Source organism: Grampus griseus (assembly GCF_964374135.1).
Source record: "Grampus griseus genome assembly, chromosome: 1".
In the NCBI taxonomy this organism is placed as follows: Eukaryota; Metazoa; Chordata; class Mammalia; order Artiodactyla; family Delphinidae; genus Grampus; species Grampus griseus.
The window spans coordinates 78692844-78718427 of record NC_139017.1 but is presented as its reverse complement, the minus strand read 5'-3'; the positions used below and the strand labels follow the sequence as shown (position 1 = coordinate 78718427).

At 41.8% G+C, this 25584-nt stretch overlaps 1 protein-coding gene across 2 annotated transcripts in view; it reads right to left on the bottom strand.

Moving 5' to 3' along the window:
* TBX15 (T-box transcription factor 15) overlaps positions 1-25584 on the bottom strand; it is a 101790-nt gene that overhangs the window by 13500 nt on the left and 62706 nt on the right. For both annotated transcript variants that reach the window (XM_082670969.1, XM_082670970.1), the window contains exons 3-6: positions 24214-24315; positions 22484-22655; positions 21199-21366; positions 12051-12115 (exon numbers count right to left, since the gene is read on the bottom strand). In XM_082670969.1, the coding sequence (XP_082527095.1) occupies positions 12051-12115; positions 21199-21366; positions 22484-22655; positions 24214-24315 (507 nt within the window). The remainder of the gene's footprint in view (positions 1-12050; positions 12116-21198; positions 21367-22483; positions 22656-24213; positions 24316-25584) is intronic.

Below are 25584 nucleotides of genomic sequence, written 5' to 3'. Positions count from 1 at the left end.
AAAGAGTCCAGGCAATTAGGGAGCTCAGAATAATAAGGGGATAGGCAGATAAAGCCATGCTGAGCCTTGATGGATATAAAAAATAGATAGGCCAGGCTTAGCTCTTACTGCCCTGTTTTGGAATGTTGGGGGCTCACCAGAACATCTTAGGATTCCCTTTAATGGCACGGGAGGCTCACTGCAAATGGCAAGGTCTCTATTGTTCCACCTCCTATTCCATTCTTTCCAGCAACATGTACCAGTGATGAGGACAAAATATTAGCTCAAGGACAAAGAACAGTCCTTTCTCATTTCATAATAAAGTGATAGAAGACTGTGAGGTAGCTATAATACACCGATATACTTCCAATGTTATATTTATTAAGGGAATAAAAAATCAATGTTGATTTTATTTTCATAACAGGCAAAAAGACTATGGCAAAGGTATTAATAATTTTATTTAAGTAGTCAACGCTGTATAGGATAGCGACCATTTATCCAAATCTAATGATACCATCTTAGATGGAGAGTTATCCAGCCTCTGTTTGAGTATTTCCCAAGGAAAATATTTTGTTTGGGGACAGATCTGTTAGAAAGTTTTCTTTGACCTTGTGCTGAAGTATCTGAGGTAACTATTTCTCTCTGGTTCCATTACCAACGGGTAAATGGTAAGAGTGCCAAACACTTTCCACATCCTCATCAGGAAGACCTTCCTTAACTGTTAAGAACACAATGTGTGACACACCACATATGGACACACCCATGGTCCATCCAGTCCAGGTGTCTTCACAAGAAGGGTCTTTTTGGTGATGAAGTTGGGTGAGGGAGATGACTACCAAAATCTAATGGCTAAGTCCACACATTCCTTATCATACTTTACTAATCTGTTGTGGATCTATCTTTCATAGATTCATCCTGTACCTTACTGAATCTATTTATATATTCAGGGTGGATCTCTTTTTTAGGGAATTAATCCTATTTGTTTACTATATGCCACATCTTATTTGTCCTCAAACTCCATTAAGCTTCCTTGGATAGATCTAATTGTTCAGTAGTACTAATTCTATTTATCAGGATTGGGTGGAGTGCCACAGCAAGACAAGTATTAGCTAATTCACTCTCCACCAGGTTTTCCACCTCCCAGTACTTAGCACAATGCCTATTACCTGACAAGGCTTCAATTGATAGGCATTAAATTAATAAGTAAAGGAATTATTTGTATTACTATTTTTATTTATTTAATATTTATTACTATTTTTATTACTGAGTCACAATTTCCTGAACTTTAACCAGCAATCATTTTTTCTAAGCCTAAATCTTAGGAAAACAACTTGATATCAAATCAAGAATCTGGGGCTTCCCTGGTGGCGCAGTGGTTGAGAGTCCGCCTGCCGATGCAGGGGACGCGGGTTCGTGCCCCGGTCCGGGAAGATCCCACATGCCGCGGAGCAGCTGCGCCCGTGAGCCATGGCCGCTGAGCCTGTGCGTCCGGAGCCTGTGCTCCGCAATGGGAGAGGCCACAGCAGTGAGAGGCCCGCGTACCGCCAAAAAAAAAAAAAAAAAAAAAAAAAAAAGAATCTGAAGACAGAGAGAGTCCTCTAGAACTGGTGACTTGGGAATTGCTTCTACGTATAGCTATTTGTGCCTTTCTTGACTCAGGTCCCAGAGAGGTTTCAGTTTTCCTTTGGTTTCTTCTTTTCTGGTCATGGAATTTCTGACCTTCAACAGAGTCTGAGTTCCCTAGCAGAGGACAGTCATTTATACTCTCATCTTCTCTTATAAGAATCCTTGCCAACCACCTGTTGACATCTTCATCCACTTGGATGTCTATTCAAAGTTTATACTGAGCAACACGTTGTTTACTTATTCATCATCACTGTATCCCAGTTTTATAAAACTTTATCTCAAGGTTCTTAAAAGTGAATTCATTGTCTAACAGATAAAAAAAAGTGGTGTTAGGTAACCACATGTCATTAACATATTCCACATGGTGGGCCTCTCCGGGTCTGCTGAACACCAGAGACCTGATGTCATCTCTTAAGTTTCCAATCAAAGATGATCAAATTGGCAAGTGTCCCCCTCTTGCTTACTTTCCCCTGTTTGCTCCAGTGACAACAGAGACCATATCCAAACCCCCTTTGTTAAGTCATTTGGCTGTAATCACCTCTCTGATTTCCAGGCCTCTTCTCTTTAGACTTTTCAGTCTGCTCACTGGCCAAACCAACAGAATGTACTGAAGAGGAGAGAGAAAAGGAAGGAAAGGAAGCAAGCCAAAGAGGTCTTTTGCAAATTGATGATGCCTCGAGATCAACTGATTTGGAAAAATAGCCAAAGTGCAAAGAAATATTCTTCCAACCTTCTCATTCAAAAAAAAAAAAAAAAAAAAAGCTGGGACCATCCTTTTGAAGTTCAGCAAACATATGATAATTATAACAATTACAACTACATTCATGAACCTGTTAGGTAACACACCAATGCATAGTTTCTGCTTTTTATTTCTCTTGAGATAGAAAATTATTTTTTATGTTTCTTTCATTTATTTTCTTTGTAATTCTGACATCTGACTCTCTTTGCTGGTGATACCGTTAACAACAGGAACCTACGCTAGGGATTGATAAGATCACTGGTTATCTCTCAATAGAAGACAGTCAAGGACTAAAGGAAGTCTACTGAGATGGGGTCTTGAAGTCAAAAAGGGGTTATCCAATCAGGAAAACAATTATGTGCTAGGTTCAAGAGATATAAAGGCAAAAAAGACACAGGGTGTTTACCCTTAAGGAGAATCCTGCTCAACAAAAAGATAACAACATGTAAATGACTAATTTCTGAACTGTGTGATAGATGCTACACTGGAGATGTGTAGACAATGCCATGAGGCACTGAGCAAGATGTATTGAATATACCTGGAAAACCCAAGGGGGATTCCATAAAAGACCAGTTGTTTAAGGTTAATGTTACAGGGCACTCAGTAGTTTTCCACACAGACAAGAGGCAGAAAGAGCTTTCTTAGTAGAGTTAATAGTATATGCAAATACGTGGAGGTATGGAAGAGAAGCCATGTTCTAGGAACTGAAAATAGTTCAGGGTGACTGGAGCTCCAGGTGTGAGATGGGGGCCGGGGGTGGGGGGAGGCAGGCGGACACCATGGGTATTTATTCCACGTGAGGCGCTTGGATTGTATCCCATGGGTGATACTATGCCCCTGAACTCCTTTTCTTTCTCCTCCTGTTCCAACATTTGAAAAGACACAAAACCAGAATATACTGTTCTTTCAAATCTAATCACCATGTGGCAACTTTCTAATCCTTTTCCTTAGACTGTCATTGGTCCACTGAGGTTAGGTCAAACCTTCCACACATCCCTCTCCTTCACTGGATCTGGAATTCGCTCCTATCTTTAGATTCCTCAGGGTTTTTATTGTCCAGAGATATTCTTAAAGACCTCCCAGTGGAGGTCTGCAAACTGGCAAAAGAGCCATCAATTCAAAACTTGGCTTTAGATGTACAATAAATATATCTACCTGATGAACTGGATGTCACTATGTGCTTTACAATGGTTTGGACGAACACGTGTCCAATGGACAGATGACTGGAGTTGAGTTAAAACTGTTCCTTGCCCAGTGATTCCCAACTTGGGAATCCTGTCCCCACTTGGAGTCTGAATAGGTAGCGATGGTGGTCCATAAGGAGTTTTCGCTGCCTCAAGAAGTACGAGAAAAATCCTTGATAACACAAAGCAGGCTGCCTAAAACATTAAGTTTCTTTGCATTTGACTGGCATGGTCTCACTTTAACTTAGTAATACTAAATCACACAAGGGGCAGATTAGCATAGTGGTTAAGAGCACAAGGTCAGGAGCCAGACTGCCTGGGTTCCAACTGCAACCCTGCCGCTTACTAGTGCAGTGTTGCCTAGTTGTATAACCCTTTCACGCCTAAAGTCTCCCTACCTGTAAAATGGGGATAATGATATTATCCCCTCCTAATTGTAACTTAATAAATGCATATTGGTTAAAGACAAAATATTTCAAAACAAGAGAGAAAATACAATGAAAGCGTGAGGACCATTGGTCTAACTCAAGTAAAAGAAATCCCGCCATCTGCTCAGATTGTGATCTGTAACACGAGAAAACACTTTTCCTTCACTGGGATTCAAAGCTGTGTCAGCCCCCTGGCTCTGGATTGAATGTGGAAGGACCTCTACGTTACCTAATTTCATTTCTCATTCTCTCCTCTAAAAACAAAAAAACGTGTCCCTCAAGCCTCTTTAGGCCTCATTATCTTGCAGATATTTCAGATTCCAATATGTTAGCCATTAAACAGACGTCTATCTGTTAGATGACACCATCCCTGGGCAAGAGCCATAGATAATAAAACAACCGCCAACTTTCTCTGGCAAACCCACATGGCCAAGAGGACAATGGTGGAAAAGATTCATGACAGAGGAGGGAGAACAAATATCAAGGCAGAGAAAAATGTTAAATACTGGTTGAAAGACCGTAAGCCAGGGGACATGAAAAACAACTAATGCCTGGATGAATAGGAGGAGTCTGGCAGGATGCTGCTGCCGGAGTCCAGTATGGAGCCAGCTACCTTGAACTGCAGATGCGGCAAGGCCTGCAGGGGAGTCCAGCACTGATTACTTCCATAGATCTGCCGAATAGCACCCATGCCAGGGATAACAAGAGTATACACAGTCTACAGGGGCTAGTGAGACTGCCAGGAATGAGCAGGATGAGATTGGCTGGAAAAATACAGCCAATGGCTCTAGGGAGAACAAATGAAAATAGAGAAATTGAAAGTGAGAGAGATAGTTGGAAAGTTGTGCTGGTGGAAGGAAAGCGAGTGGTCAGCTCCTTGGCTCTAAGCTTGCCTTCAGGAGTGAGTGGGAAATGGAGGTGGACAAGGGCAAGCTATGCCTATCAGAGGAGTGAGACCTCATTCTCTGGATGTTGTCACTGGCTGGCTTTGCAAATTCTAAAAGGTAATACCTCACTGTACTCAGTCTTACCGTCAGTAAATGGGAAACGCTTTACCGATACCGATCAACTCAGAGGTAAAAATAGAAAACTTGGACCACAGATACTAAATGAAATGATTCTTACTATTATTTGTATGCGTATGATTTGATGCCTAGAAATAAATTTACAAGGTTGAACTATATGAAATTGCTAATATCTTCCTATTTTTGACCTACAACTAAGGAAATTTTGTATGTTCAGCTTAATAGCTAGATAAGGGTGTAGACAAGATTTGAGACACTTAGTTATACTAGAGAAATCTACCAACAGATTGATACTAGAGACCCACCCTGCACCTTGACTCCCAGAGAAAAGTTGTTTCTTTTGGATCTAAGCAAGGATGATCCGGCCCTGGGGCTAATCTTTTTTCCTCTTCCCTCCTGTTACCTTTCAGCACTCTAATTCCTCATCTCACAGTCCTCTTTCTGTCTGCATACTTGTCTTTGTGGGGTGTTGTGAGGAGGGGCTGGACCTTGACAGGAGTTCCCATCGTGCCAAGGAGGTGGCTCTTCACTCTGTGAACATGGCCTTGGGACAGCAGCTGCTTAAGAGGAGGCATCACAAACAAATCTTTACTCCCAAATACTTTCCCCACAACCAGTAGAGAGTCCTTCCTTTGGGTTAAGTCTTAGCCTCGTTAAGCATCCTCTTCCAGCAAGTAAATACATCCATTCCTGTGATGTACCGAATGGCTCCATTTTTAGATCACCATCCCCCGACACATGTAAGGGACACTAGGCACTGGAAAGACTGTCACCAGCCACATTCCCAGCAAACAGCAGTGCTTGCTGGAAACACTCTGAGAATTAGCTCAGACTCAGTGCCTCCTACACTTCAAGCTGCAAGCCCTATTGTTTTTTTAGTGAGGGGCAACCTATTAAAACTACTTTCCCATGTAAACCAACCTCCCCATAATACAGGGCCTGCCACTGGCCCTTTCTGACAGTCCCTGCCTTGTGGAACTTGAGTGTCCTTGTTCAAGCCTCCAGGGGAGAACTCCACAGAGACAAAGACACCCTCCAAAAAAGCTGCAGCAACTCCCTGGACTACAGAAGGGCCACTCCAAGGGGGAAACTGTCATGCAGCCATAGCAGTGGCTCCTGGAGCACCAGGCCAGTAAGGAGCATCTGGAGGAAACCATGTCACCTGGGACAATCCCCCTTGCCGTTGTTTTAGATACTATGGAAGCTGGAAGTACAGGTAAATCCCAAGGTCAAGACAGGATGAAGGTTGCTGACAGAGGAGAACCCAGGGTCACAGAGTCCACGGCACCTCTAAAACAAGTTCATAGAACCTTCACTCCACTTGACAGGTCATAACTTTAATCCTCCCCTCTTTATGTATGTGTTTGCTTCGGAGGAAGTCGCTGGGAATTATATAAAAGTTCCCAAGCTTACTCGGGCTTTCGGTAAAATCTCGGCAGCCGCTCCTCACAGGGACAAAGTTTTCACTTTAGATGTGGGCTGAGACCCACAGAGTCTTTCCTTATGCTCATCTGTCTATCCCTTTTCAAGTGCAAGGTCTCTGCAGCGGCAATTCTCCCTCTAGCTGAGCACAGTGGGCTCCCCAGGCACGTGGACAGATAGACATCCCGAGGCTGCTTCTCAACCGTGAGACTCAGTGCAGAGACGACTGCTTCTCTTCAGCCTCACGCCCTTCGTCTTCTCTTTGTAAAGAACTGAACCATTGGGGTGGCCATCACCAAAGATGTCATTTGACCTCTCAGTTTGCTACTGAGTGACCTTTCTCAACCAAACCTCACTCTGCTTGGGCTCATCCTCTGCGAGCCCTTCTTTCCTGAGGCTCATGCCTCTGGAACTTGCTGGGTGTCTTCCTTCTCCAGGGAGCCAGGCAGCACAGACATGCACCCACTGTGCAGAGCCAGCTCAGATGGCCTGAAGGGTGTGCATGTCTAATCTACAGTTAAGCTAAATCAGTGTCTTCCAGCAGCAGTCCGTCTCAGATTTGAATCAAAATTGCCCTTAATCTTTCAAACAAAGACTATTTATAGATTCACTCTTTCTTCCTTTCTCGGTTAGTATCTAAAACTAGCTCCCCACTCTTTCTCTACCTGACTCACCCTTAGTTGGGGTAAGGCTTTCTCACTCCCGAGGTCCTGGTTTTTAACTTCTCTGCCACTCGTCAACTCTGTTCAATGTTTTGTAACTAAATGTATGATTATTATTTTACTTTATATACCTGGCACTACAGGAAAAGAAATCTAAGAACAGGAAGTTGAAAAAGGTAGACTTCTTTCTTCAAAGGTCTTCATTCTAGCAGGGGCCAGACAGAACCCAGGAACACAGACCACACGACAAAACTTACTGTCAGGCCGAGGGAATCTATTTTCCCCCAGGAACAAGAAGGTGTTACTGTCTCCTCCTTATAGGAGGAATCTCCCACAGGTAATGCTGGATATCGCACCATGGGGCTAGGCCTGTTAAAGGTAAATATATATTGACCCTTTCACCCAAAGCTATATTTGGGCCACATAATTTCTGAGAAGTCTAGAAGGAAGAACAATTTAGACATAAACAATTTCCCTCCCATTGCAGAGACAATGCCTGGAAGCAAAATCTGTCAGTGTTTCCACGCCAAAAGAACCATATGTCTACTACTCTTCTCCATAACATGAACACACACACACACACACACACACACACACACACACACACACACACACACACACACACACAGAGTGGAGACTTCTAATGAGGGACACAATGAGGGACACAATTACATGGGAATGAAAAGTAGCAGCTCCGTAAGTAAAGGCTGAAGGGTGGTGACCTTCTCACACTGCAGCGTGAGAATGACATTTCTTAAAGAATCAGGAGGAACTATCATGGGCTCCGATGACGGTGATATCACAGAGCTGACACAGTGAACTCACTAGGACTCCTGTTGGGGTTCTGCATGGCCCAACGGATATCATCCCTTGTCCTCATTTGAACTCAGAATAAATTTCCAAGAAAGACCTAGGAGACTGATGTAGTAGAGACCAAAATACCAGTTTTATTATTGATAAAAAGTGTCTGGAGACTATAACATAGGTGTGAAGGCTGAAGGAGTGAGCTAGAACTCCCTGAAATAAGCTGACTTCCCAGAGCTGCAGGCCTCCTCTGCTGGGCTTACCACACAGTGGGAAGAGCCCAGATGGTACACTTTCTGCAGACAAGCGGGTCCTAAAGAGTTCCAGACTCAGCAGTCACATCAGTCACCTTGGTTCCCACTGAGGGGAAGGGGAAAGTGATGGGGCTAGAAGCCAGGAATACTTCTCATGGATATCTCTTTTCATTCAAATAAGAATGGGGACTAAGTGTCCTGGCCACAGCTGCCTCAAGTTCTTCTCCACACTCAGAGGGCACTGTTGTGAACCCAGCCAGCTTCTGATTGCCCTGCAGTGAGAGGCTTGCAGGATGAGAGAGACTCATGAGAGGCATTTCAAGAGAGTGCAGTGGGCGGCTGTGTCCTCCCCAGCTTTCCTCTCACACTCCCTTCTGGAGCCTCGGGATCGCACTGGCATGGATTGAGATCGACAAACCTGAACGTGTTTTGGTTTGAGGTTTGGCAATTTCTGTAACTCCAAAGTATTCCATAAATGTTTTGTGTTCTACAAAACCAAAAAATATTGGCCAAGCACTTTCCCCCCTAATTTTTAAGCTCACGTGTTTTTCAAGGAAATGTAGTCCGTATGTTTGGGGTACATTTCTATGCAACTCATCAAACCATGCTCGTCTGTACGAGTCATTTGATGTCTAAAATGCATGGGGAAAATCACAGATTGATGAGAAGCACTGTGTTAGCACAAGCAGGGCCAGCGATGGGGCACTGGTGGGCACTGCTGGGAAGGCGGTGAACTAACTGGATTCTGGTTTTGGCACAGGCCACCTCTTCCCAAAGATTTATAAATAATCCCCTATATCCTCAGCCATCAATTTTCGCATCTGCAAAATGGCATTAATAATTCTTGCCCTCATCCTTCAGGCAGCTAGTGAGAGTTAAAGTGTGATTATCAGGTAATTTTGAGCTTTTTAAAGAGAAAATATAAGGGCTTCAATACTTGTCCCAACAAGTTGATTTTAGTCTAGCTTCCCAGAGTGCTGGAGGATGAAATGGCTTCTACCTTCCCTAATTCATCCTTGTCCCTTCATGACACAGGTGACTTCAGTCTCCTCATATCACAGTTTCACCTGCTAGGGACGTTCAGCCTGACTTCCTGTCCTTGCCTATGGAACCCTTTTTTGGGATATAGGAAGTAAATGACACAGTCATGGGGAAGAGTCTACACACACAGAGAATATAGGTTGATTTACGTGGAAAAGAGAAGGTTCTGGCTACTTGAGTAGGATCTTTAAGTGGATGAAGGGGGGTTAGAGAAAGAGCTGTATTCTCGGTATCTGTTGAAGATAAAATAAGTCAAGTTTAAACTGTTAGCATGATAAAGCACAAAGTGCACAGACTCTGACATCAGATGGACTTGGGTTTTCATCCCTTCTTCAATTTACTGTGTGACACTAGGAAAGCTGCTTAAACTCTCGGAGCCTGTTTCCTCATTTGTAAAATACAGGTTGCTTTAAAGATCAGAAAGAATGTAAGTAAAAGGTCTGGAACACAGTAAGTGTTCAATCACAAATAACTTCTATAATTACTGATATTACTTAAAACAGCCTGCAGATTTAATAGGACATAATGAAGAATTTCCATACGATCAGAAATAAATAAATAAGGCACTGACATGGGCTAATGAAGATGCATAGTTTTGCTTCCCTGGAGTTCTTACAAAGAAGAGCAGCCCACCAGGCAGGACAGGCAAGTAACTGTCTGTCCTGAGCAGTAAGATATTCACCAGCCTTAAGGCAGACACAGGCCAGGGCCAAATGATGTGTCAAGGTCCTTTCTAGCCCAGTGAGAGGACAGAAGAACCTTGGGACTTTAACTGAGCTGTCATCACAATTTCCTAACCAGAGACAAATGCTTCAAGACACAAGGTCTTAATCTCAAGATTAAAGCGTGGCTCCAATTCCCAGCGCAAGCTCTAATGCTGGTCAATACAGCCACTCTATTCCAATTTTCTGTTCTAAGTCATGCCTCTGAAAAACAAGGAATCCAATGGGATGACAAAGCAAAGAAAAAAGAGACAAAAAGAAAGCAGTCTTTGGAGTGCCAAGAATAAAATAAACAAACACTAAATGCCACTGGAGATGCAGAAGGAAAGAAAAAGAAAGTAGTTGGATAACTAAAGTCAGTAGGGTTGGTCTCTGGAGACAGATGGTGATGTCTAGAGTGGAAATTCTTAACTTTTGGTCATAGACATTTTTGAAAATTTGAAGAAAGCTGTAAACCTCTCCCCAGAAAAATGCACACGGCTCATCCACACACACGTTTCCTTTCGATATCTGGGAACTCACAGAACTCCTGAAATGCATGCGTGGACCCCAAGCTAAAGATCTTAAACACCCTAGAGGCTTCTTTATGAAAGGCCAGCTTCTATTTGAGCTCCTTATCACTAACAAGTTCCTCAATAAGCCCAGAAGGCAGAGCCCTGAAAAGGAGGCAACAGGAAATGGCTCACAGGCATGTTTTGTGACCTGGACATGGAATAGAAACTAATTGGGAGGAAGAGCACTGTCTATCTGAAATGGAAGGAATAAGTATTGGCTTCTTCATTGGCTAAATTTTGAAAACAAAGGCCTCTTATTTTAAACAAAGAGTCATTAACTGGAAAGCATTCAGCCTGGAGTCCATATGCCTGAGGCTATACAACTAACTAGTTGCTTGACCTAGAAAATATTACTCAATTTTGTCATCTTCAAACCAGAAGTTCAAGTGAATTTTACTCAATAGATGTGACCTTAAAAAATTCTGAGGAAAATAAAATTTTAAAGAAATCTAAGTGTATTTTAAATATGATAAAAGTTTCATAAAAAGTGCTTTCATATTCATTTTGTAAAGAAAATGATCACTACACACATCTGATTTTTAGCATAAACTAGGTTCTAATATAATGTGCTACACAGTTCACGAGGTGATTCTAAATATAATATTAGATAGTTTATCTGAAAACTCTTGAAGAGAAAATAGCAAAGATAAATCCTGACAAACTGTGTCATTCAGATGTAAAAAAAAGGCCCCCAAATTAGGAAAATGTCTGAACATTAAAGTAAATAGTTATTGCAAGGTCTACACACTTACAGGACACATGTGTCATATTTGCTGTTTCAGTATAGTTCATATAAAATGAAATTTTCTGATTGAATAATCTTCGATGTATCTGCTTTCTCTGCCAATTTCAGCTCTCTCCTAACTCTCTGTGAATAACAGATTTTAATTTTATATATGAAGAATGAGACAGGAAGGATTTAGACAGAAGCAGAGTTAACCAGAAAAATACCACAGTCCCTAAGGCTCTTTACAACAGGCACAAATAGTCCTACAAACGTCACCAATTCCTAAGAGTTCCACAGTATAACAACCTAATCATAACGATGATGCTGGGTCATCAAGAAAGAGTGTTCTATAAACTCTCTTTACTAAAGCAGAAAACATCTAGTAGAGTTTGGAAACATTTCCTAGGAGAAAAATGGTCAATTTTTAAACGAAGTTTTAGCTCTTACAGGGAATACTTTTCTGAAAAATTTTATTTGTCCACAATTCCTTTTTCCTGATAATGAAAAATAAAGGAGATATTACTATAGTTGCTGTAGCCACCTATAGACACTTATCAGAAAAAGTTGCAATCTTTTAATGACAATAAATCACTGTCAAATTTGTTTTAAGTGACTAAATTACCAAGTACGATGCAGGGAGAAAAACACCATGAGGGATTCAATCTGATGATTTACAGTGTGTTAACAAAGAATTTGGAGAGTTCAACCTTTGGGGGGCAGCTTTTTGATTCTTGGATTCATTTCTCTTTGCCTGCGGCAGCACAGTTGCCTAGCATGCAAACGTTCTCCAAAAAACCAGAGCCAGAAGCCACCAATGGGGCTTGGAGAAAAGAATGTCATATAGAAAAGAAAGGTCAGTGAGTCTCTTGCCCACTTTGCTCACCTGTTTCTTCCAGAATCTCTGAATCCTTTAGCAAAAGGGTTTCTGTCGATTTTTAATCTGGTGATCTGGAAACAAACAAAAAAAGCATGAATTGTATTTATATTAACTGACTTCTTTTTTGGTTGCTCCTAGAACGTTAGTAAAAATCACTCTGTCAACAACAGCTGTTGTTTTTATTTCGTTTCCTCTTAGTGTGAGATTTAGATTGAAGTTGATACAGGACTTGGTCCTGGCACACAGACGTCTGACCCATCGGACCCACATCTCCCTAAAAACCAAGGTTTTCCCAGTATGCGACTCTGTAAGCTCTCTTCTGCTCACCATCCTTGCCCCAAAATGGTGATAAATCACTTGCCCAGACAAGCAAAGGTGTCAAAATGGAAAATTGGACAGTGGTCAGATCCATAGTGCCTGACACACAGGAGACAGTTGAAACATGCTTGTTGAATGAATGAGTAAATGAATGAGTGAGCAAGTGAGTGAAGAACGAATGAATGGGTTCAGTCAATCCAATCAGTGCAATCAGGTCACCAGACAACATGCCTCAGCCTGAAAGAACCAAATAGTTGACTGCGTTTCCCATTTCACTTAAGTTGTGCCTTTCTTGCCGCTAGGGGTTGTTCATTTGATGACCTAAAATGGTCTTGTAAAAGACACAAAAAAGTAGCTGGACTTTTGTCAAGGTTGCATCCAAAGAAAAATCTACAAATGTGGGACGGGATGGGGCAGGACACAGTGCAACTCACCCAGTCTCCAAGTCCCACAAGCCAATCAGAAGAAACAAAGAAGCAGCTTCATAAGGCTAAGCAAATCCAGTGCAAACAGTTGTATGACCTGGGTTGGATGAGTCCTTAGTAGACATCTGGTTCGACCTCCACTCAGTGCAAGAGTCCCTCTCTATTGCATCCTATCTTAGTCCCCTCCCACTCTGCAACCGTATATATTACCCTCTCGCCTCCAGACTAGAATGGCCTGACCAACGAATTCCATCTGCGCTCTTGTGTTTCCGCCTTTAGCCTTTGTCATGGAAGGCATTTGGATACCTTCTGTCTGAACCTGATGTTAATGACTCGCTACATTCAAGCGATAGAGACTTAGAGGTGGGGGTTAAGGAGCTCAGGAAAGGAGGAAAGTCACTCTCAATAGAAGGTAATTCTGAAAGGAAGGGGATCTCATTTTCAAGACCCTCTTCCCATTTCTGATCACTGTAGAATTTATCACAAGGATGGCTGAAGTTGTTTCTTGGGTTGCAAATCTTTCCAAGTCCCTCTTCTGTCTCACTTCGTCAGAGTGGAATTTCCTAAAGCCACATTCTAAATAGGTCTTTAAAACGCAGTGTGAGATTCTGACAGACTCTGACTTGAAAGTACCAAATTTTTTTTCCCCCTAAACGTCCTTTGCCTCTAGAGTGGCACACTAATAATGTAGTACTCACAATGAAGCAAAAGCAATTTTACATCTATTTCATAGACCAGAGCAGGAGCCTGAAGCGTTGGCTTTCTAAAGTCTAGCGTCTGCCCTGTGAGTATTGTATTGAGTTTAAAGATTGTCACTGCTTTTCTGTTGTTGACTTAAAATCAGTTCTTTCTTCCTCCATAATCCCCAGCAATAAACCACACACCATATTTTCTTTTCAAGTTGGGGTTATAATATTTTATTTTCTCCTTCAAGTTGGCTTATCCTGTCTGACTCCTTTATGATAGGGGTTTCTGATATATGATTGTGCTGCTATGTTTTGGGGGCACAGACCCCTGTAAATATAACGACCTTCTATTTCACGGTCCTGGGAGAAATGGTTGAAAACCAGTTCCCCAGAGCTCCCTGTATCACAGGCCAAGGAGTCTGCATGGAGATTTAATAGACAAATGATACCAAATGTTAGGAAACACAACACCTCTCTACTTGTTTCAAAGTTTTTATTGTGGGATTTGGACCGCTTTATGAAGAGTGTGATCGTGCTACTCGTTATTCATTTATTATCAAGTGCCTTTTGTGTGCAAAGCAATGTGACAGGTAGCACAGGTGACAGCGTGGCAGACAGTCAGTATACGGCTGTGTATCATCCCCCCCAAGAAATTTATAATTGAGGAGAAAAAAGAAGACATACATATTAATAATTACAATGTAAAACAGAAAGTGATAAGGTTTGAAATAAAGGTAAAGTGCCCAAAGAGCTTAGAGGAAGCAGTAATTGCTCCGAGCTGAAAGGCTCTGGGGTTTCACTTTAGTGGAAGCACGTGAGCCAAGCTGGGAAGGATGCATAGGATTTTCATGAAAACTGCAAAAAGGGGAGAAAGGAACAAGGGAAGCATTTCAGAAAAAAGGTCCTATGTAAGCCATAGAATTGAAGTGGGAAGGAATGAAGCATTTTTGAGAAACACTGAAGATTCCAATTTGACCAGAGCACAGGGTACAGGAAGAGAAGCAGTGAGAAAGAAAGCTGAGATGCTGGCCTGAGGCCACATCATGAAAAGCCTTTACTACCCTGCAGACATTTAGATACCTTATAGGTAGAAGAGAGCAATTCTAGCTATCCAAACCAAATTATGATCCCAGTTAATGCTTGTGCTGACAACTTAGGCTATATCTACAAATAGCAAGGGTAACAATGAGAGTATTTTGGAGGAATAAATCAATGTATTCACAACCTCAATAATCCTTAGTTTCTAATAGTCCCATGGTTTCCATATCAAGAAACTCCTGGTAGACTCAGTATAGAAAGGGATGCAAATGACAGCTTGCTGTCCTACAGGAGACAAGGATGTTGCATAAGGTGAATTCTCATCAGGTAGAAAAAAAAGTAAAAATCCTCCCCTGCCACTCCACTGGAACATGAGAAGAGAGGAGAGAGACAGAAGAGAAGCAATCAGTTAGACTTACATGTGCCTTAGCTTTCTACTCAAACCAAAAGCCAAGGGCGGTGGGGGAGACTCAGAGGAACACGGGCAGGGTCACCTCCATACACACATGGGGGTGGCTGCACCAGTATAAGTGCTGTAGGAAGAGGCCTGAGTTAGGATCCCCAAGCCTTCCATGGCCCTTCGGCAGTGGGTCAGGGACTCAGAGGTCCTCACATGCCATGACAGGGAAGGCAGGGTGACCCCGACATAGAGGTGCTACAGTCCAGACAGGAGTCAAACAGAGGCCCTGGATGAGAACTGAGGTGAGGCTGAGTCATTCAGGGAGGCCCAGGAGGTCCAACTGAGGCAAGAACACAAAAGCACAAGGTCAGCAGTCTCCTGCCAGTAAAACAAATCAACACAAGGAACCCCAGGACCAGCCCAGACCTGACCCCACTCCAGCAGAGGCCAGTGAGGCCCAGAGAACAGCACAGGGGTCCACAAGCAACCACAGTGAGGGCTCAGAAACCTCACTGCCTCCACCCCTGCCCATGCACCGTACATCTAGAGGCCGTCTGGAGGAGGAGGCGAGGCCCATTTGAATAGTTAATTTTCAACCCTCCCCTCAATTATATTTATCAACTAGGCTCAAATATGGCGGTCGATCTCCACCTCGTCACCTTAGACCAGGTCAGTGTCGTATTTTGACTAAACTACTCTAAATACTCTTCAAACTGATCTCCCTTCTTCCACTCTTTTCCCTGTCCAATCTCTTCATTCAGCAACCAAAGCGATCTTGGTTAACGCACCATAGTTGGACGATGTCATTCCTTCAGTGCCTACCACTATGCTCAGAATTCAATCCAAACTCCTTGCCTGGCCTTGCGGGGCCAGCATGCCCTGACCCCTGCCTATCTCTCCATCCCCACCCACCCTCCCCTGACTCTGGCCCCCAGGCTCCAGGCAACCTGAGCTGCTCTCAGTGCTGGCATGTGCCAAGCTCTTTTCCTGCTCAGATTCCTCACGTGCACTCTACCTCCAGACTGAAATGCTCTCTTCTGTACTCTTCATATAGCTGACTCCTCATTCTAAGTCTGAATCTAAATGTTATCTCCTGAGAGGCATCTTCCTTGACCCATCCCTCCAAAATAGGATATTTCTGCCACTCTCTTTAACTACACCCTCTTTAATTCCATCTTTACTCTTAACCCAGTTGGTAATTATACATTTATTTTGTTGTTTACATATTTACTATGTGTCTCTCCCCCTAGACTACAACTAGGAACCCTGTCTATTTGATATACCATTTTATGAAACAGAACCGAATATGACATGCTATTCATGCTCAATGAATATTTGTTCAGTGAATGCATGGAGTGAGGGAGTAAATGAATGAATGAGGATGCGGGAAACAGAAATCACCAGTCCCAAAGCCATCACAAGCCTTAGAGGATACAAATCAAACAACTCCCCCAATCCCATTTGCTTTCACTGTAGGCATTACAGACAAAAGTCTTGAATGTCTTTCCAGTCAGAACAAGGTCTATTAGTAACTTCCATCGTAGCTAAAGCTATGCCACAGCAGTCATGCTCAAACTTGGTCTGATGATAATGAGGCAACATGGAAAATACAGAGGCTGTGGAAGCATTTTTCTTCCCTGATTTTCTTTCCATAACCTTATACTGATGTGTATAGTCTGAGTTATTGAAGACTATGGGATATAAGGGGGTAATTACTGGCTTGCCACCACTCATTTTAATCATTTTCCCTCACTATTTTGCCTAGTAACATAGAGGCAGTTAATAAATGAGGTATACCTCACCATGCACAGTGCAGACAGAAATAGCACAACCTACAAAGAAAATGAAACCTGAATATTCTCAGTATAATTTTACAGGACCAAGGCTCAAAGAGACTTCCCTTATTAACACTCTTATTCTTATTTTTTTTTACCATATTGCTTGAAAAGCATTCCATCAGGATAAAAAAAAATTTTAAGCCAACATAAAAAAAAATTCTGCACTAATTTGATTGGAAAGTTAGAGCAAAACTGGCTCAATAGTTCAGGATCTAATGAGTGGCTCAGAAATCCTATTGAATTTGCTTATACAACCCTGGCTGTGGTTTCAGACTTCCTATGTAGTTCATGTAGCCAATTCTCATCAAGAAATAAGACTGTATTACCTGAGGAGAACATGGCTGTGTCATTTTGAAATCTAGTTTCCTGTTTGGAAAAAAGAAAAACAAATCAAGGTTCAGCAGTCTTTTTCCCTTAGAAAAGACAAAGACTCTGCAATGGAAATTTCCTGCTAATGCCATGAGGCCATATTGGCGTCAGCTTCTTCCAAGGAAAAGCATTAAGTGTAGGATCACCTTTATTCCCACTTCTACCACCTCGTTCTCCATGATGAGAGTCTGGGCATGGTGTACTTTCCTCTCTGCAATAAGCCTGCCAAGTTGGCACTCCAAGAGCAAATAATAGTAATAATAACTTCAGTATGCTAGCGGCCCTGGGAGTCTATGCATCAGTCAGCAAGGGTGAGAAGGAATGGGAAGGGGGGAAAGAAAAGCATAATCTATTTCATGAAAATAGAAACTCTTTCTTCACACTTCACTCCTACTTATATCCAAGGAAGCAGAACCATGGATACATAAGGAAACTGGTAGTAGAGGTATGCTGGCTAATTATTCAGTCATTTTCCAAGCATGTAGTCAGTACTATGCATAGACTATAACTATCTTAGAATTATGGAAATGGAAGGGTCCTTCCTCCTCATTAGTGGTTTTTGGGCTTCAAAATGTCATAGGCCAATTCTAATCCCCTCCCCTTCCAACATGTGAAGGATCAACAATGGCATTACAATTTTTTATTCTACCAGATAAAGAGAATTAACAGCTCTCTATTATCTCCTGCCATCATTATTCCATAAAATAAATGAGATTTTAGTAACAAACTGAAGCCCAGAAAGAGAAAATAGCTTGCTCAGAGTGACACAGGTAGCTAGTGGAGAATTTAGGACCAAAACCCAGGTCTCCAAATGCCTAACCCATTGCTATCTGTGGAACAGGACACTGTCTCTCCTTAGGAAGGCTAGGCAACAGCTCATTTCAGTTCCGTTCCCTCCATTGTCCTTCCTGACTTGTGCTCCTCCGAACAAGTCCCTGAGAGCAATGAGGATCTATCGCTGACTCTTCTCTCTTTCCTTTCTCATAGCTTTCCTAACCCTTCCCTTTAAAAAAAAAATGAAGTAAACAACTTTGCTTTAAAATATTATTTGTTCTCAATCTAGAAGGTTGAAGGAAATAAAAACACAGTAATCACTGAATATAGCTCACAAAAGAGAACAGTTTATGCTACCCAGCCTCTTCATGACAAGTCTGAAAATTATTGTTAGGTAACAGATCTGACTTACAGGATGCAGACCTCAAGACTCCTGGGGGAGAGACCTGAGGTTAGTTTGCTTTATTAGAAGGCACTGTATCCTATTAAATCATATCTACGCAGCTAAAGGGAATGTTAAACAATCACACTTGATTTACCCAGGGACTGGAGGCTTGTTAAACAGGCAAAAGCTGTTATCTAGATTTTAAAATGGGCAGAATTGAGAATGACTCATCTATTTTGAATGTCAGCACATCATGAATTCACTAACGTGACATGAGAACAGAGAGATCAAGGTAGTTACCTATTGAATATAATACCTTCGAGAGCCCACGTAGCTCCTCCAATTCCCAAGAATCTACTTTCTTCTTAATGAGCACTTTATTCTTTAAAATTGCCTCTATTCCCCACTAGCCTTCATGCCTGTGCAGGTGCAGGTATTTAGCAATGTAGGCTGACTACTGACAATTTGATGCCAGGTTTGTGTCAGTGACTTAATGCAGGTTCCCTCGTCTAGTCCTTATAATTCTATGAGGCCAGGACATTTTCAGACCAGGAAACACAAGTTGAAAGGGGTTAAGAAACTTGCTCAAGGTCACACAATTCACCAGTGAAAAGGTCAGAAACCAAACTAGATATGCCTACTACCAAGTCCCATGATCTTAGTCATGGCATCCTACCCCCACCAAACCACCACTGCCCCACTCAAGTCCAAATATAGACAAAATATTTATATGAATAGAATGTACTCAGGTGCAGGAACACTGTGAAATAATGCAGAGGAAGTGAAAGGGATTTCAGGTACCCATGTTTGGTCTTCACAGTGCGCTGTAGGTTTTTAGTTTTAGCTTGGGTTATACTGACCCTTCTTGGCCTCTAGAACCGATCTCAGTGAGGCAGTAGAATGGTCATTTATCAGTGTTCTAGTTTGCTCTACCAACTACGTTCTAGAGTCATATTTATTGCCACATCTGTCTGTCTTCATGAGAAAGTAACGATAAAAATGGCGGCTGGGGTAGTCTTGGAAAAAATCCAATTTTCCGAAGAACTTAGACTTATATTCCCCCTTTTCTGTAACACAGTTAATCCCAGAGTTCCAGTTGCTCAAAAGCCATGTCTATATTGCTGCTCTGTCTAGCATCAGAGCTTAAAACATCTTGATTATTAAAGTTTTCTGTAAGGACTCTCCACGGTCTCTGCAATTTTACTATCTGAAGAGTTCGAGAGAGCTTAATAATTTTAAAATAGCGTCCATGGCAAACTAAAGCTCTTCTTCTACTTTAGATCAAATGCGGCATCTAAAAGGAAAGTCCAAAGTTGGGAACACTTTACAGCTGCTGAGAAAGCCCAGCAACCGTAGAGCACTTAACATTTATTGGACTAAAGGGTTGTTGTATATCAAATTCCCCTGAAGGTAAAAAGCATCTAAGGAATTTTATCAGGACGTGCCATGAAAGATAGAAAAATTCTTTCTACTGTATACGAACTAAAGATTGTATCACTCACCTCCATCTGCCTGTTACATACTAAGCCCTTGATAAATATTTAGTAAATCAATGTTTTTCCTCATTGCTTTCTTTGTCAGAGCACAGTATCCATTATAAAAGGTATTAAGGGGCTTCCCTGGTGGCGCAGTGGTTGAGAGTCCGCCTGCCGATGCAGGGTACACGGGTTCGTGCCCCGGTCTGGGAAGATCCCACATGCCGCGGAGCGGCTGGGCCCGTGAGCCATGGCCGCTGAGCCTGCGCGTCCGGAGCCTGTGCTCCGCAACGGGAGAGGCCACAACAGTGAGAGGCCCGCGTACAGAAAAAAAAAAAAAAAAAAAAAAAAAAAAAAAAGGTATTAAGTACGATAGTATACGTCCACTTTGCTCCAAGCAGGCCCAAAATAAAAGTAAGCAGACTTTCAAACTAAATAAACAAGCAAAAACTGTTTTAGAAAAGAATTCACTGCAGGATCCTACGAATTAGACAATTTACCAAAATAGGAAATACAATCTAACTTACAAAAATGAGATTCACACACAACTTTCAGAGAACTGCATAAAGTGAGATCACTTGTGAATCCAACCAGTCACCCTCCTCAGAAAAAGAACATTGTTTAGAAATGCCCACAGTAATTCCAGACTTGGCCTCTCTCTTCCCCTCACCCACTCATTGTCTAAGTAGTGTCTCAATGTCAGAAAAAGCATCAGTTCTTCCACACAAACTTCCCTCATTCCCCAAACCAAAACAAAAAAACAAACAAAAAACTGTGTCCACATCTCTGTTGTTAAGTTATTCCACTGTATTATCATTATGTATTTATGTGTCTTTCACTCAACTAAAACTCTTCTTTTCTTAGGGAGAAATGCCTTAATCTGCTAAGCTTAGAATATCGTAAATTCTCAATAAATATTAATGGAATGAATGAATATATTACTAACATAAAAACATACACATCTTAGGGTGTGGCTGGTGAGCACACGGAGGCCAATTTAGTCTGAAAGTGTAAATGGAAGCAGTGGGTCTGACATAGAGTTTGAGAGGCTTGATGACTTTGATGTAGCCTGATGGACGGCTCCACGGAGAGGATAAGAGGGAAGGAATGAATCAAACCTCAGGAATTTCAAGTGATGAGGAACATTTGCCAGGATGTAGTAGAGATCATGAAACATGGGTACAAGTACAGAGAGACATGAAAATGACTTAGGAGGTTTGGTCCTCCTGGTCAAAGATCTTGCCTCTGATCTAAATCTAGACTCTGACAGCTGCTACTAGGCATTACCCCCTTGTCATCACCAGTGCCGCGTGTGCGCCGCCAGCCTGGTGTCTCTCATTCCAGCATTTCAGTGCCATGCAGAAGGACTAAGCACTTCTTACAAAAGGATGAGTAAACTCCTTTAAAAGCGGCTGCAGCAGGAGACTCTCCAAGGCAGCCTCTTACCTGCTGGTTCTGATAGGCTGTGACTGTGGTAAACACGGTCTCAGGAAAGTTGAATGTTTTCACTCCATCCCCAACAGGAACGGCTTTGGTGGGTGAAAGGTCGCTGCTGAAATCCTTGCGAATCACATGAACCCGAGGCTGGTATTTGTGCATAGAGTGAAGAATGATCTGAAATGAGAAGGGGAAACATTACTCCAGCGTTGTCTCTAAGGTCCCTACATCTTTTCCAGCTCTCATGCAAACAAAATTACAGGATAAAAGCGTTACAGGAAGAGCACAGTTTAGAGGTGGGATGTATGGGAAACTGGAAATCAGCATACTTTCCCATGGCTGGAAGGACTAAGTGATCGGATAGCATCACATCACATGAAACCATGTAGCAAATATCCCAATCGTAGGTGGCGAGTGCAATATGTTTGCTTTAATTGGATAAATACTGAATGAATTGGTTCCAGTACCAGCAGACATCACTCCACTAAAAGGTCTCAGAACCTCTGCCATGTGACAGTTGTTCCCTCCTGCTTCAAATTTTCAGCACGAGTTCATCTGTCTTTAAATTCTACAAGCTATTATTTGCACTTTGTTATTGATTTTACGGACTTTCTCTTATGTCATGTCAGAGTTAAGGGTATATGCGTCTTCTCTCTTCCTTGGAAAATTATCATTTCCCTAAAGATAGGAGCCATGGTTTTAGCTTCTTTCATCTCCCCATATCATCCAGTATGAATCCCAGCATTCAGTGAAAATTCAGTATGTGTTTTACTGCCAAAAATAAATTAATAACATCAGTTGCACCAATTATACCTGGCAAGCCTTACAACCTATTCTTCTCTTATAAATTCATAAATTTCTTGACCAATCAGCCAGAACTGTCCCCCAACAGTTTCCCTGAGTTTACTGTCCTGTGAGTTATTCTATTCAATACTGTGATTTATTCACCATTTTAAAATGTGTCCTCTGTTTCTGTCGCTGAATTCTCCTGACTTGACCGTGAGTTCCTGGAGCACAAGAGCTCTGTCTGATAAACACAACCTGACTTACGGCAGATGTTTGCTAAATGTTAGATTTGTAATAAATGTAATTTCACAAAAGGAAAAAAAGACTTTTATGCTTACTTACTTAAAATGACTCAAAGATTCATTTGAGATTCTCAAAATCTCAAATGAATTTAAGAATCTCAAAAATATTCTTATTTTACATGTTTGAAAAAAGCCTGGGGCTAGTTATTTCTAGAGCAAAAGAGGGGGAAGAGGGAGGAAGAGGAAGATGGGATTATTTGACTCACATGTCCTTGATCATCCAATTCATTGTTGGTCAGCTTGAGTTTGTCGAAACTGACCACCTGTCTCATCCAAGTATCTCCAGAAGCTAGAGAATCAGGGTGTATATAAACTCTTGGGGGCACAGGGGAATCAGCATTGCCAGCCACCATCCACTTGGAGCTGTGATACACATATCTGAGACAGAGAGGGAGAGAGGAGAACTCAGACACAGATGCAGAGAGGGAATAGAGGCCCAGGAAACAATTAGGGACAGGAGGGAGGAGACACAAAGAGATGAGAAGAATGGAGTAGGATGGATTAAACAGAGAATACAGAGGAGAAAGAGAGAAGGGTGGATAACCAGGGAATATGAAATAGAGATGGAAATGGAAAACAAGATGGGTGGGGGAGGGCAGGAAAGTGTTGTAGTTAATGATCAAAGCTGCAGCTCTCACAAGGAAAACATTCTCACAGTCCTTTTTCTTTCTTCTTCCTCTCCTTGCCTTGCACCCCTGTGTGCACACAGGCATCCTGAACCCACGTGTTTAGCTATGGAAAAAGTATTTTACTGCAACCTTTCACCTTTCAAATGCAAACCATATAATCCATTGGCCACTTGTTCAGGATTTGGTTCCTTATTAAAAACATCTTCCATATTGTCCTATAAAACACAGCCATGTGCAGAGACCCTCCAAGCCTCTCACTTGTTAACCATTTCCTAGCTAAGAGTCTGAACTTAGAAGCATTTCAATGAAAACCTAGTTTTGAACATCATCATCTTCCACATTATTTTCCCACAAAGTCACTGGAAATGAGACTAGGTTAATCAAAGTCTTCCCAATAAGTGGGAAGACTTAGCAGTGTTTCTGGGAATGGCTGCACTAAGGCAGAGACCTCCATTTTCATTGAAATGGAGGATGTTTTTAAAGAAAAGAGCATCTCCCCTCCTAAGTCCTACATCAAGACCACTTCTTTCTTAGCCAGCTCGCCCTCTAAGATACAAGTAATGGTCTTCTCTATTCACCTCTCACCTCCAAATTCATGGGCTCAGGGCCAAGTTCTGAAATATCTCAAAAATGAGCCATGACTCACTGATTTGACTGAGAGCTCAGGAGATCAATTAAGCCACAACTCGTTTCAGACAAGAACTATGTGTAAGGCACATGGAGACTATGTTGGCTTTTAATGGCTTTGAAGGAAAGTTATTTAACAAACTTGTTCACAACCCATTTTAATGAACAAAAATTCCCCTTAACTAGATGTTCTTCTTGAGGTCTTACCCAATTCTCCCATTCTTCCCCTCCATCATCCACAGGATAATCCCTCAGATATATGATTGAAGGTACTGTACTAATCCACTTCTCCTCCCATTTTCCAAAATAAATCATCTCAACTCACTTAGTATTTCACAAACCAAATCATTCAATATGTTAATCACTTTCAGTGTTAAGTGAGTTCGTTTTAGACTTAAGATCCATTTGACTTTTGCTGCTCTGGCAGACCTTATCCAATCCCACTCTTTAGAGAGATGTAAGGAGGATTCCAAACCAAACCATTACTGGTCTAACTTCCTACCTCTAGTGACTACTTCCTGTCTGGTGTTCTGCCACAGGCCATTGGCATGTCCTCCATCCTTGTTCCTTATCCAGTACATTGTACGGTGCACTGTTAAAATGCTTCATCTAATGAGTTTATAGAACCATCCTGGGATACTGGTGATGCCCACAGTTCCACATCTCAGAGTCATCCTTACCTGTATCTTTTATTGTCCACAGGTACAATGTCCATTGCTATGTAGTACTGCTGGTGTGGATCCAGGCCAGTGATCTTCACTCTCATGGCAGGAAACATCCTCCTGTGGATGGGAATAATGTAGGAAGCTCAGCAGTCAGAGGGGGAGAAGTAGCAAGAGTAAAGCTTGATGAGTCTCTTAATAGGAACGCTAAGCACACAAAGTCCCATATCCTCTAATTCTCAAAGTTGGCTGTTTTTTTTCACTTTGGAAATTATCACTGTCAAATATGCTGAGGATTTACATTGCTGAAATAGCACCTCTTCTTAACTTAAATTGAACTGTTTGATTATTCATACACTTAAAGACCTCATACCATAATTTGTTTTATAGTATTAGTTAATCTTTAACGTGAGATAGATGGATAGACAAGAGAGAGATACATAGATAGAATGTGTGTATATACATTTCCTATTAGACTATAACATTCTTAAATATACTTATACTCTTATACTTAATATACTTGAATAACTTATATTCTTCTTATTCCCCAAGTAGCTTGTCACAGTTGATTGTATTAATCATGAAATATTTTCTGATTGAGTCTATTTGAAAATGACCACTCTAAAAATAATATCTCAAGAAAAGAGGAAAAAAAGGAACGTGCTACCAGTTCCCAAATGAAGGACCACCAAAGTCTTTTTATTTTTATGCATAAAACTGTAGAAAAATTTCTGCAATTTCTCAGGCTGTCAACGTGTCTGTCAGAGGAAGGACACCGCAGAATAGGGAGCAAATACCAAATGAATTCTAGTGGCCTCTGGGCAATACCTTGTTTCTACCACAATGGCTTGTTAAACTTGCCAAAGCAAGCGAGGTCAGGATATGACACTTTACAACTACTCTCATAATTGAAGAGGAGAAGAGGGAGCAGCCCCACAGAGGTATTGAGTTTCAAGGAGACTAAAACAAAATTCACCATTCTTCTTTAACCGTAAGAAAGAAGAAAAACATCAAACTCTTTTGCATGTCGTGAATTTAGGAACCAGACATAAGAAGTGCTTGGTTCAAAAATTTGGATTGCCCTGAATGTGCTCTAGAGTACTTGTACACAAAATGCTGCATTAAGCTTAACCATCTGGGGCCAGTTAGTTGAGCTGGGCAGAGCACGGTGCTAATGAGGTCAAGGTCACAGGCTTGATTCACATATGGCCTAATTGGCTTTGCTCCATTTCACGGCCATAGACCATACCCTGACCCCAGACAGCCATCTTGCAAGTGTGCACTGGTTGTTTACATGACAGGCTTTCTGTGCTAGTCACACACTCTACTACTCAACAGAAACAACTCAAAAAGCAAATATCCTCTGGCAATAGATTGGTGACATCATAA